At 35.2% G+C, this 13,851-nt stretch overlaps 2 protein-coding genes and 1 non-coding gene across 3 annotated transcripts; 1 reads left to right on the top strand and 2 right to left on the bottom strand.

Moving 5' to 3' along the window:
- Positions 2,152 to 4,188, bottom strand: LOC104745965. Its single transcript, XM_010467355.2, has 3 exons — positions 3,640 to 4,188; positions 3,047 to 3,258; positions 2,152 to 2,949 (listed from the first exon to the last, which is right to left on the bottom strand). Exons 1-3 carry the CDS (start codon positions 4,025 to 4,027, stop codon positions 2,389 to 2,391), a joined length of 1,161 nt encoding a protein of 386 aa, XP_010465657.1. The 5' UTR covers positions 4,028 to 4,188; the 3' UTR covers positions 2,152 to 2,388.
- Positions 4,941 to 12,383, bottom strand: LOC104745964 (ABC transporter G family member 29). The gene is made up of 19 exons (XM_010467354.2): positions 11,810 to 12,383; positions 11,194 to 11,403; positions 11,031 to 11,115; positions 10,777 to 10,936; positions 10,567 to 10,697; positions 9,915 to 10,005; positions 9,501 to 9,802; positions 8,653 to 9,251; positions 8,410 to 8,570; positions 8,204 to 8,313; positions 7,950 to 8,103; positions 7,602 to 7,762; positions 7,179 to 7,511; positions 6,707 to 7,081; positions 6,488 to 6,621; positions 6,185 to 6,412; positions 5,926 to 6,097; positions 5,573 to 5,827; positions 4,941 to 5,480 (listed from the first exon to the last, which is right to left on the bottom strand). The coding sequence occupies exons 1-19, from the start codon at positions 12,118 to 12,120 to the stop codon at positions 5,208 to 5,210; spliced, it is 4,245 nt and encodes a 1,414-aa protein (XP_010465656.1). The 5' UTR covers positions 12,121 to 12,383; the 3' UTR covers positions 4,941 to 5,207.
- On the top strand, positions 11,610 to 11,691 carry TRNAS-UGA. The gene has a single exon. It is a non-coding gene; the product is annotated as a tRNA-Ser (tRNA).

The following is a 13,851-nucleotide window of genomic DNA, read 5'->3' as shown; positions in this document are numbered from 1 at the left end:
TTGTGCTACTAAAGTTATAACAAGTAGCTATTAGCACCTAATTTGAACTAAGTATTTTGTAAAGGGCACAATGTTGATTGGCTCCTGATTGAAGATGACTCGTTAAAAGTTCACAAATGTCGACACGAAAAGAGTTTTTTCTTATAATTATGCAGATTACTCAGTTAAAACATTCTTCTCAAACAATATCCAATTATTTGAAAGACGTAACTTCAATCATCTATCACCCCGTTAAATAAAGTATATGCTAAACACATTTATTTTTATCCTCTGTCACCTTCATGAATAATTACACCTCTGCGATATTATGAACATGATTCCCCTCAATCCGAAAAAGCTATAATCCTATACAATTATTTTAAAACCAAATAAATCGGCCGATAACGACTAATCATAATCATAAAAGTAAAAACAAAAAAAATATAGACCCGAGTTTACATTAAATCATAGGGAACCGTCTTCCGACATAACATGTTAATAATATCCAATTTCATTTACTCATCCCAACTAAAAAATACTATCAAGTTTTGAGTAGCTGTTGTGGTTGAAAGTTGTTGTTTTTGAGTATAAATGTGACAGGTGCAAAGAAATTTTTTAAAATGGTGCTATTGCTAACATAATGGCCACTGCGAAGAAGTTTGAATATGTGTTTGTGTAGATGAGGTTGCACAACCATAGGAAACAAATATCATTACTGTTATACAATCAAAACTGGTGACAAATTCAGGACGTCTGACCATTTATTAGAGGATTTGATTTACATATAGAAAGATTAGAAGAGATAACAAATTCTTCTAGGAACACGATTTTTAGCATTGTTCTTATAATTTTTAGTAGTATCATTTGAGTGAGGCTGGAACTCTAAGATATCCTTGGTGGCTTATTTAGAACATGGCAATTGGTACCCAAGATATTAAAGTAGATGTCTTAGTTCTTTATCATCCCTAAAGACCACCTTACCTTTTTACGTTAGAGAATATTTTCCATCGAAGTCTATTTAGAGTGTAGTGGTCGTTTAGTCTCTGGAACCCAAAAAACTTAGTTAAACATAATTTAGGACGTAGCTTAGCTAACCCTTTTTCAAAAAAAAAAAAAAAACGGACTTAGCTTAGCTAAACATTGGTGAACAAAAAAAAAGATAAAAGAAAAATCTTAGTTAAACATAATTTAGGTTTTGTTCAAAAAAAAAAAAAAAAAAAAAAAAANATAATTTATGCTCCTACCGGCCACCATTTACTATTATAATGGCTTAATTTATGGTAAAATATAGATCAAACTCTAGTGTTAAAAATATCTCTTTCTAGTACTATTGCATCATAACTCATGCATTTGTGGTCACATAAGACTCTACAATGTGTGAAGTACTAAAATATGTGGTCTAACTCTAACTTCAAGTAGTTTTCTCAAATTTTAAAGAACTAAGAACTTTGTTGCCAAGTGCTAGCTTGTGCGGCTATACATACAACAATGATATGAAATACTATAGAGTTAGGTGTAAATGGCCACCTCAAACGCTTCTACCAATATAACTAGGTGACATGCACAACCGGCGATTGATATACGTGGATCCATTCAAACCGAAAAATAATTACAAGAATAATCCTGATACAAGAGCCGTACTAGTCGTTAGAGAGCGAAAGAGACGGTAGATTGAAGCACAAGAAAGGAACATATTTAAAAGGTATGGAGATAGTGTGAATACACATTTTTATTTTTATTTTCTGATAACAGTTTTGAATACAATACACATTTGGAGAAATGTTGACACATTTTTACTATTTTAGCATTAGAGAGTGGCTCGTTTGGAATATTTTTAGGAACTTATATGGGGGCTGAACTGCAATCATTTACAAAATTCGAGTTTAGGTTCCCTTTTCATTTTCTTGAAATTATTCCCAACACAGCATTGATTCTCTACTCCTGATTTGATTTGTGCTTCCATTGCTGAAAGCAGCTTCACACCAAAGAACATATACTCTTACCTTTTTTGAGTCTCTTTCTTTTCTGCTTATATCCATTTTAATGTTCGACTCGAACATCTAACAGTAGATATAGTTGAACGGTAGCAATAAATTTTTGATTTTGTAAACATTTCTTATTCTCTAATCTCTAAATAATAAATAAGTATGCCATAAACATTAGAATCAAGGATAGTATTGTAAGTTACGCTTATCTTATGTAAGTATGACGTGATGCTGAGAAATGTGTTTTGACTGTTTGGTAAGTCTGTTGTTACAGTTTGCTCTGTTTTTTTTTTCTTTGGTAAGAAGTAAGTACTTGTTCTATCTCTCTAATGGCTCAAAGCTTGGTTTGTTTCGTCCTCAAACTAGGAACATCCTCTGCTTTAATCCGGTCTTCTTCATTCTTTAACACAACAACCAAATATTTCTAGATAGCCTGGATTGCGCTGTTGCCTTTACTCAAATCCGCACCATTCACCGAGCCATTTGAGTGAAACGCCGATGGCCTTGAGGGCTCTAGTCTCAATGATAGCGGGGAAGCAGAAGGAGAAGTTTCAGTCCCATGTTTTGTTCCCATTCCTATGCTAAGCTGAGACATACCAACCAGCTCGTCCATGTTCACACGTTCTTTAGCAAATCCAGGTTTTGGTTTTAGGACCTGATGCTGCTGAGAAGAAGTCTCAGCTTCTAAAACATGTTCTGTTCCCTGAAGTGATGTGGAAGTCGCAGGGAGCCAAATCGTGTACGTGACTGGAAAACAAGGAGGAAAGAAACCGCCCGGGACTAGCATTGGTGAAACACCGTTCGATGGTTCTATAGCTTCTTCAGGTAGTTCCTGTGGTGGCGCCTTGGCTATGACCGCTTCAGGTTCCGTGGTATTATTGAGTGAGAGCTCTAGTGAAGGAAGGTGACTTTTGTTCTCAAGCTCCTTGCTTGGAGAAGAACGGTTTACGGTTTGGTCTTCTTGTATTGGCGATGATTCCATTACCTAAAAGGCAACAAAACAGAGGAGACACACTCAATATACAAGTTTCCCAAAAATATTAGAAACAACAGAAAATCATAAAGACATGATTGATGCAAACCATTTCATCAGTAACCATGTCAAAGAGGCTAGACCGTCTTTTCCTGCGGCTGGAACTCGTATGGCGAATGAAATACTTTTGAGCATGACTAGCCACTTGTGTAGGAGTTCTTGAAGTTACATAGTTTCTTGAAATACCACGCCAATCTCCTTTCCCAAGTTTCTGAAGACCTACTAAGAATAGCCTGTGTTCTTCCTCAGTCCAAGGAATACCTATAGTAACCCCAATATAACATATATCACATTTAATAACCAACCACATAATGACCATAGACTAACTAAGCAGATGTATCATGACTTTTCCAATTCATAAATATTGTATTTTGATGAATAACAAAAAAAAAAAAATGACCATAGACTTAGAAGTTCAACAATATGATCCACCAATGAGGTAACCCATCTAAGACCAACATAAGAAACTAAACAATCCAACAATTCCACTAACCGGTTACACCTAAAACCATTTCAATTCCTACAATAACCATTAACCACTACCAAGTCCTTAAAGCATAAACCTTTAGATCTATTTCATTAACAACAAAGGATTACAAAAATAGAAAGGATTCAAAAACGTAAAGTCGTGTCCTTTTTTACCTCGCTTCCTCTCTCCACGACGGTGACTAGAACCAGAACCATGAGCAGGATCATCAGATAAGTACCCTTCATTATGATGCAAACCAGAGTATCGGGCATGATCCGATAACGGCGAGTCGTTATGATTAGACGTCGCTAAAGGAGACGACGGAGATAAACGGTGGTGGTGGTGCGTAGTCGCAGCCGCCGCAGCAACAGCCAATGCAGAGAGATTACCCATACTCGCACTCTTTTTAATAATCGAACCATCCGTTAACCTCACCCCGAACAGCTTCACCGCCGAGGAGGAACAAGACCCTCCTCCTCCACCTCCACCGCACGTGCCACGCGTTGGACACGTGCGTGAGTTGTGTCCATTGTTGCTACAATGCGAACACCGACGAGTCATTCACACAAAAACACACAAACAAACAAAAACAAAGAGAGAACCTTTTTGGTAATAAATGCTTCTTCAAAACAAGTTTGTTTCTTTTGTATGTGAAGTTACACGAATTGAATTCAATGAAGATTTTTTTTTTTATATTTTAGATAGAGATAATATTGCAACCATGGGAAAAGACTTGGTTTTGATTTCTTATGGAAAAAAAGAAGAAGTCAAGGGTAGTTTCGGTATTTTGTATTTCAAAAGATGAGAGGATTGTGCTGGATCGTACGTTGAATTCGCGTTTTTTATTACTATTATAAGCTTTTATTTTATCCTTTTTATCTTACCTGGAATTTTTTATTTTTATTTTTGTATTAAGATGACAAACAACAGACTTTTTTTTTAATTTATATATAGAGGATAATTTTTAAAAATAGAAACAATGGTACCGACAAATTCAGTTCTTGTAACCAAGATAATGAAATAATAATATGAAATGTTAAAGATGTGAGGATAATATTATTTAAAACCTACTAAATCTGTCTAGAAACGCAATAAACTAATGTTTTTGATTTCAATCCACTTGTTACGCGATCTATCATCTATAAGAAAGAAGAAGCACGTGGTCTTACAAGATAACACGTTTTGAAAATATGGAGATGAGACAAGTGGTTTATATTTAAAGAGATCTTGATATTAGTATCACAAAGCGTAATACACACATATTACTATTTGTCGTTTCTTTAATTAGTACGAAAATGTGATTGAGATTTGAACAAAAAAAGGCTTTCATAACTTATCCTTGTCATAATTAATTAACTCTTTTTTTCCTTCACAAATCTTAAAAGAAGTATACATCCACAAAATTAAAACAAAACACATTTGACTTTCATTTTATGTTTGAAAGCAAAAAAAAGATTTAAAAGACACTTACACAAACCTAAACAAGCTCATCGTTGCTATGATTATTGTTTCAACTGTTAGGATATACATGAAGTTTAGAGCTTACGTTAATTATCACTCATTCTCTCGTCCCTGTATATATGTTGTATTTTCTCCCCCAGATTCTATTGTGTTATATATTGTACACTTTACAATAAATAGAGCATCAATCACAAACTATTATATGGTATTTCCATAAACCCTATTTAATTACTTCTTTTTTTGTCCTTCACGCCAAACCTGTTCCGGTGACTACTACACTTTACCGTTGTTGGAAATTGAGCGTTCTTATGCCGAAAGCAAACATAAAGGCAAAAAACAGAGCGAAGCCAACTAACACGGTAGCAACCGGGACCATGAAATTTGCGTCGTATCCATAGTGGTTTTCAATGTACCACTTTATCGTCGGATCAGTTGTCATACCCGGAACTTTAATCGTATCTTCCACGTCACCGTACTGCGAGACAATCAAACCGTACACAGTCCAAGCTACTGGACAGATCCAGTAATACCAAACCCACCATTTCGGGATTCTCTGCAGAAGAAAACAAACCAGCTCATGATAAGAATTTTTTACAAATCCCTTAGGGTTTAAGATTTCTTGTCAGAGAAGTAACGAAAACTAACCGGTCTAGGGATGACAAAACCAGAAAATAGGTTGAAAAGCCCGTAGAAAGCTCCAGCAAAAACGGCTGCGACTTGCTGGTTGGGGGTGAGAGCAACTGTCATCATCCCATAGTATGTGAAGTAGAGGAAGGAGAAGAATGATACAAAGAAAAACCAAAAGAATTTGGCGAGTTTCCATTCGAAGCAGAGCATTGCGTATATAATTAGTGTATAATAAGTAGTTTGGAGCAGCACATACGGTATTTCACATACCACCTGAAACCGTTAACAAGTTTTAGTTAGAGACTACTTTACCACTCATCAAGGTTTCTTGTTTGCCAAGAATACCTAAAACGGTTAGAGTTTAAACTCACCTGTGCTAAGGCATATGGTAAAGCAGAGTACATTTCAGCAGCTCTTTCTCTATAGAATACAGTTCGCTCCACTGCTATTAGCGGTTGGACAGATGAAGAATTATTTATTCCCACGAATAAAACTGCAGCGTACATTGCTCCAATAACCTTTGTAAGATCATTTGCATTGTCCCTGTTTGTAAAAACAAAATTGTATAGAGACAAGGTAAGTATGAACCCCTGATACTAGATTGATTCATTCAAGTCACTGATCACAAACCTTTTTGTACCAACTTTCCAAAAAATTGATCCGATCATGAGAGCTGAGACCAATGTAAAGAAAAATCTGGCTAGATTGTAGTCAGGAGTTCTCCAATAAGTTATCCACTGCTTCCACAAACAAGATTTGAATTGTCCTAAAGATGACTGTGAAAACTGTGTAGAGAAATAGAGATCGCTTGCTCCTTGTGGTGGTGTGCTTAGTTCCTTTACAAGATTCTTGTTTTGTCTACACCAAGAACAAATCTAAATGAGTATAAGTGTTGTGGATGAATCTTATCTTTGAAGATTAGGTTTGACTTACTGATATAAGGATGATGTATTGTAATGCTCAGCAAAATCTATCTCAAGTTTTGCTTCTGCAGCCATTGAGCTCACTTCTAGCATCCATGTTGCCGGATTATACTTCTCTTTAATTTTTGGAACTCCATGAATGGCCTGTGGTTTCTCAAAAGAGTACTGATCAGGAAAGTTCTTAACAGTTTAATATCAAAGTCTTAACAAACTAAATGTAGAATCTGACCTGGAAATATTCGATAATCTTGTGAGAGTTTTGACCTAAAGGACCAGCGTATATGACTTGTCCTCCTCTCTTCATAAGAAGTAGTTCATCAAAAGCTTCAAAGATATCAATGCTAGGTTGGTGAATTGTGCAGACCACAGTTCTTCCAGTGTCAACTGTGTTCCTCACTGTCCTCATCACAATCGCTGCAGCTCTAGCGTCAAGACCAGAAGTAGGCTCGTCCATGAAGATTATGGATGGATTCGCCACTAGTTCCACTGCGATAGTAAGTCTCTTCCTCTGTTCTGTTGATAAACCTGTGATCCCTGGAAGCCCCACAATCGCATCTTTTAGACTCTCTAGCTCTACTAGATCCATCACTTCATCCACAAATCTCTACAAAAGTCAGCATATGCGTTAGTTAGCCTTTGGCTTGAGAATATATCTAAAATGGCTTTTGAAGTTAAAAGAAGAAGTACTATTAGTGTATTACCAATTTCTCATCTTTAGTGACTTCTTTAGGGAGACGAAGGAAAGCAGAGTAGATGAGAGACTCTTTGACAGTGACTTGCGGTGAGTGGATATCGTTTTGTTCACAATAACCAGAGATTCTTGCAAAGGTTTCTTGTCTTTTAGGGAAACCGGAGATTCTGATATCTCCTTCAATGTATCCACCGGTTTTACGGCCTGCCAAAACATCCATCAAAGTTGTCTTACCAGCTCCACTAACTCCCATTAAAGCTGTTAATACCCCTGGCCTAAAGACCCCTGTCACTTCCCTTAGCAGCTGAAGCTTATCCTTGGAAACTCCTTGTTCCTTCATTTCCTGTTTTATTTTCGGTTAATATATCATTATAGTTTTTGTGTCAGTACACTTATTGTAACAAGGGTTTTGGTCTTTTGAATTTGGTGTTACCTTAGGCATGTCGACGTAGTAGTTGACATTATCAAAAGACATTGTGAGAGGGGTAAAAGGTAGAACCATTCCTCTTTTTGCGTAAATGCTTTTAGAGCCATTCTCTGCTCTGTTTTCTTCTGCATTTTCTTGTGAAATGGCGGCTTGTGGTTTGTCAAGTGCTAGCGTATCAATAAACGTAATGTCAGGGTAGGAAGAAACGAAAAGAATGTCACATTCATGTACCATAACCAATTTAATAGGCTATGAGTGAATTTTCCCATGTTTGTTATGTACTACATTTAGGTCTCAGGTTATTGTAGATATGTGATTCTAAGAGATCATTATGATCAATATAAGTGTACTTACGGTTTAGATATGCCAGAGCGAAGGTAACAAGGATGTTGAAGAGAACCACAAACACGAGAATGACTCCTACCCCGATCCAATACCAGTTTGGATCCGTGAAAATATCGAAAATCTCAAGAACAGCCAACCCTAGCGTCGTTGAGTTATCAGAAGACTGTAAGGAAAATAAAAGGGAGTTTCCTGATTAATCATTAGAGTAAAAAGGAAGAAGTTATATAAGAGACATATTGGCAGAAAGATAGGTTGGAGTTTACCGGTTGATTCATCCATCTAGGAGCCAACATTTCATTTACAGTTAAAGCGTCGTAAGTGTAAGCCATTGGTGAAACCCAGTAAGCCCATTTCCACCATATAGGAAGGTCACCTGTTAACCATCATCAAACATAAGAACTGCATATTTTTAGAAATCAGTTTGCATGTTACTGTTTTTTAAAGGTATAAGGTATGTATGTAATATAACCTTTAGGAACAATGAACCCTCCAAGCAAGAAGAGGAGCATAACAACTAGAGCTCCTCCAGTATTAGCAAGAATCATCGATCTGCAAACTGCCGCACTGAATCGAAATATAGAACCAGCCATCTGCTGTGTCAGAAATATCACCAACAAATGCTTCAAGAACCTGAAAAACAAAACAGGAATTAAGTTGACAGTGTAACTTGTTTGACAATGTAACTTGTTGCGGGTTCAAGAACCATCTTCACCTGCTGAATTCTGGAGAAAATCCAATCAAGTAATAAGTAATGGAAACCCAAACAACGGATTCAAAGATGGAGATAGGAATCCCTAGGATAACTGTTGGGAGAGTGAAGGTCCAAGGAGGGTGAAACAAAAGGTCTCGTTGCTTGTAGAACACGGGAAGTCTTTGAATCATCAAAGCAAGCTCCGCGAATCCATTAAACAAGTTGACGATCATGGCGAACATCAACGCACCGATGTAGACGGCTCCATCACTCTCGTTCTTAGTCCCCATCTCCGTCCTCAGGTACACTGTAGACGCAATCAAGGCCACAATAATAATCTGAACGGTCTTTGTAACGTAGAAGAAAGAGTTACGTTTCATGAGAAGCAATTCTCTGTCCCAGCAGATCTTGAAGAGTTGAGATTTGGGAACAGAGTGTTTGTTAAAGACGAGAGAAGCAGGGTGTGATTTGAATCTGTCGTAAGGGACGGACAGATCTTTTTCAAGATTGGCTCCGACATGGAAGGTTCTGAACCGTTTGGAGAATTCCGAGACTGGAATGTAACTGTATGGTTTCGTCGTGTCTGCCCAATACTGTTCTTGGTCTTTCCTTGACGTTACCTGTTTACCAAGGCAAGTAGATCAGATATATTTTCTTCTATGATAATGATTAAAATATATATGTAATATTATGAGAATTATAAAAAATAAAACCACAAATGTTAATCTCATGAATTAACATCAATACTAAATTGTAACCAAAATCATATAAACTGTGCATCACCTAGTTAAGTAAAAGTTCACTATCAATTCTAGGTTAGGTAATAATTTTTTTTATTAGAATGAACAAAAATAAGATAAGATATAGACCTCTTGCAAGAAATCTGCAGTGCCTTTGCGGTCAGGACACTTGAAACCGCAAGTCTCGAAGAATGCAAGAACATGATCACGTGGACCTTGGTACACGATCTGGCCCTCTGACAATAGAATGATGTCATCGAAAAGTTCGAACGTTTCAGGAGCTGGTTGTAATAAGGACATGAGAACCGTTGCGTCCGTGAACCGAACAACCTCTTGAAGGCATTTGACTATTTGGTACGTTGTTGAACTGTCAAGACCTGTCGATATCTCGTCCATGAACAATGTCTTTGTTGGTCCCACTATCATCTCTCCTGTTTTGTTTTTTTTAAGGAAAAGAAAAGAAGTTGTAATCGTGTGACTCGCGGCTCACGGAGTTAACATGGATATGGGAGTAGTTGAAGAACATAGAAAGTTAAAGGGAACCTGTTGTGACTCTTTTCTTTTGACCCCCAGAGATTCCTCTAACCATCTCATCTCCGACCACCGTATCTTTGCATATGTCAAGTCCTAATATCTAAAGAATTAAAAAAAAAAACAAAAAAAGATCCAATAGTTACCCCAATTTGTCAAACCAAATTAGACTAAAATGTTTACTATTGGGGTTGTTCAGTCAAAAATGAAAAGAGTCAATGACTTTTAGGTGAAAAGTTGGGACTTGGGAGTAGGTGAATGTGTATCCACTCATGGCGTGAGTTGGACTTTTTAGATGGAAAGACTTTCTATCTCTCTGATTGTGTTATCAATATATGCACCTATCTTATAAGTTGTTGTTGTTGTTTTTTTAATATATCTCTACTTGTTAGTGGATCAAAGATATTTTGGTAAAGACAAATACCATACCATTTCACAAAAACACATACTTAATTAATCTCTTTAACCCATATTTTGTAGCTGCTATTCTTCTATTTTTCTTTTTGCTAGAAGGATTCAAATTTCTTAGTTAAGAACTTATGAAATTATGCAAAAACCAAAAAAAAATACTCGACAGTTGCACCCTAGCTATATTATTTGACGTATTAGATCTATATACTATTTTCGAAAAAATCGCACTATATGTTGAAGGTGAAATCATTACTCTGAGAGTGTAGTCTGTGATGAGACTACTCTTGACATCCCCAGCTGCGATGGACTTCATGAAGAGATCCACTTCCGGTTCCGGCAATATCCCTGCTTCTTTCTCTCTCCTCACCAGCTCACTTAACAAATCTATACGATCACAACTAATTTTTTGATTAGTTTGATAAATTCGATTATATAACTCATAAGCATTTTAAATGATAATTACCGTATCTAGTGCCAACCCCTTGGCATCTAGCAGAAAAGTCAAGAGTTTCTTGGACAGTCATGACTCCTATATGAACATCGTTTTGGCTTATGTATGCTGATGTTTTCTGCGGCACAAACTCGTTTAATCCATGCCCATTGTACGTTACTTTTCCAGTTACCTGTCCATTTTCATTAATCCCATTACTAATTCAACTCTCCTTTTTTTAATTTATCATTTGTAAGTAATCATATGTCATATGTGTATTAATTAACCTTTAAGCTTGGGTCTAGTTTTCCAGCTAACGCCAATAAAAGAGTTGTTTTCCCTGATGATGGTGGACCTAATAAAAGTGTCATTCTGCAAAAACCACCAAAACCATACATTATAATCAACATCGAAATTCATGTAAAAGCAAATTTTGAAGTTTCCAGTTACCTTGAAGGTTTGATAATACCGGAGACGTCTCTAAGGATAGTGACTTTAGTGGTTTCTGTAAAGTTAAAGCCAAGCAAACGAAGACCTCTCTCTGCAATGTTTAAAGCAACGTTAGGTAATGTGGGAAGAGCTCTTTTTCCTATGTGACAATTCGCCTCTATCGTTACTTTCTCGAATCTCACTTCCACTGTGGGTAGCTTTATTCGCACCCTGCCATAAATGATAGAAACATCACATTAAAGAGTGAAAAGTAAGATTTCCAAAAACAGGATTTTTGTATTACAAGAATATTCTATGTTGCAATAAGATTAAAGAAAAAAAAAAAGTTAAGGACTTTTGCATGTAATTGAAAAAAAAAACATCGGAACACTTTTCTCTTTTGGTAATAATTTTGAAATCGCTAAGCATATCAAACAGTCGATATGTCCGAGTGGTTAAGGAGATAGACTTGAAATCTATTGGGCTTCGCCCGCGCAGGTTCGAACCCTGCTGTCGACGTAAATTTTTTACTTTTCTCAACTCAAACTAAATTTTAATTATCAAAAAAAAAAAAATTGCTAAGAGATTGGTTGCATGTACAGTCAGTCGCACAAAAATCTAGAATAATAGTTAATACCTGTCGATTCGGTTCTTGAACTTTTTCAAGAACTTCTCGTTGTCTTCCTCTGTGACTTTGAAGATAGAATCAATGAACTTCTGGCGATCATCAACTCCAAGCTTGGTGACGTCGACGAGATCTTCATGAGGATGAATGATAGTGGTACGAAGACGAGTGAAGGTTGGAAGTTTCTCGAGAGCTGCCCATTTAAGAGCTTCCTCGTCGTGGTCGTTGATCGTTGAACCGCTTCTCCTTGAGAAATGGCTATCACTATGACTTGCTAACAACTCTCCCAAGCTCCTACTTAGGCTTCTCGACAACGTCTCCATTTTTTTTTTGTTGTTGGAGGATTTGGGAATTGGCAAGAGAGAGGAGAAGGGTTTGTTTGTTAATGTAGTTTTTTGATTTGGTAGCCAAAGAAAAAATTTCGGAAAACAAAAAGAAAGCGTGAGGAATCTGAGGGTTGAGTGGGTGAGAGCAAGGACATGTGTACTAGTTATCTCTGTTTTGTTAAAGAAAGATTATCTTAAGAAATCTGGTGAACTAGGGAATTTTCTTTTGCTATATATGGGATTTTCCTTAAACTACACATTCCTACTCGTTTCTTTAACAAAAGTAATATATCAACAAACAAACGTTTCGTTTTTGTGCTCAAATAATTAATTAAAATGTTTTAATATATGTAATTTTTTTTACTTTTTGGTTTTAAAAGTGAAGAACGTTTCGTTTTTGATAATTAACCATGGATTTGTTATACTTTAATTTTTAAGACATTCAATGCGTTGTGAATTTGGTCTATATTTTCTGTATGTATAAACAATGGTGTGTTGTGTATAAACCAACTAAGACCAAAACTAAATTTCAAACTTATTTTCAAATTAAAATTCTTGAAATTATATATATAAATGGAGTACTTTATATATTATTATATTTTTTTTTTTTGACGATATATATTATTATAGTTTATATATATGGAGAGAGAGAAAGGTACTAAAACTGCAGTATTTGGTGACCAGCTTGGTTTCCGATATGCCATGCACACTACATAAAATGGATTTGGTGACCAGCTTGGTTCTGTTAAGGGTGAGTAAATATGATATCTGAAGGAAAGATAACATTATTTCATGAAGAATTAGATAACCAACTAATTGTACTTGCAACATGAAAGCTGAAAATCTTTAACTGTTTCAAAATAATTATATATATATATAATGGATTTTATTTAGTAATTGATAGAGCAATCTATTTTATTAGAGTAGTAGAAAATAATTTTGAGAAAACAATTAGACAACAATTAAGGTAACAATTTAAGAAAATATTTTCTTACAATGAAAACTATGAAACTACTGTAATTTTTTCAAATTACATATCTAAAAGAACAGTATATATATACAATCAAATAGAATAATTACACAAAATAAAACATTTTAAGTAATTATATTACAAACTAGTGGATATATCATGGAATAAGTATAATATTTTCAATATGTTTTGCCAAATTATATACAAGTCAACTAGTAAAAATTTATAGAATTTATAATTTTACGAAACAAAATGTATGACCAAATATGTAAATAGTTATTAATAGTAAAATATATGACACCGCAAAGAAAATTTATTAGTGTTCTTATAACAATTGTAGACAAAACAAAAAAGTGTTGTTACAAAAAAAAAAAACTTTGAGTTCAAGTAAAACACTAGAGATATCAAAAGTGTTTTTTTTAGCAACAACATTTTTAGAGTCAAATGCGACATGATCGTTGGGACTTGGTAATATTTCAGACTCTAACAAGAAAAAATGTCATTTCTTATATATATCTTTTAAATCTACTAATTTTCCTATGTAAACTAGAATATGATCCGTGCTAGAGTATGTGTTAAAATTATTGTCTTTTGTTTATTTAGTAATTTTTATTTAAAAAAACATCGTATATGTGATTATTTTATTTGTTTTAAAAGTTTTTTTTATGGAACACTATGCCATGAAATTATATACTGAATATGACTTATGAAAATACATCTATTTTTTAAGATATATTCTAGTATATCTAGATTTTGAC

This window comes from Camelina sativa, chromosome 15 (genome assembly GCF_000633955.1).
Source record: "Camelina sativa cultivar DH55 chromosome 15, Cs, whole genome shotgun sequence".
Classification (NCBI taxonomy): domain Eukaryota; kingdom Viridiplantae; phylum Streptophyta; class Magnoliopsida; order Brassicales; family Brassicaceae; genus Camelina; species Camelina sativa.
The sequence above is the reverse complement of the archived record's forward strand: the minus strand, read 5'-3'. Positions and strand labels throughout refer to the sequence as shown.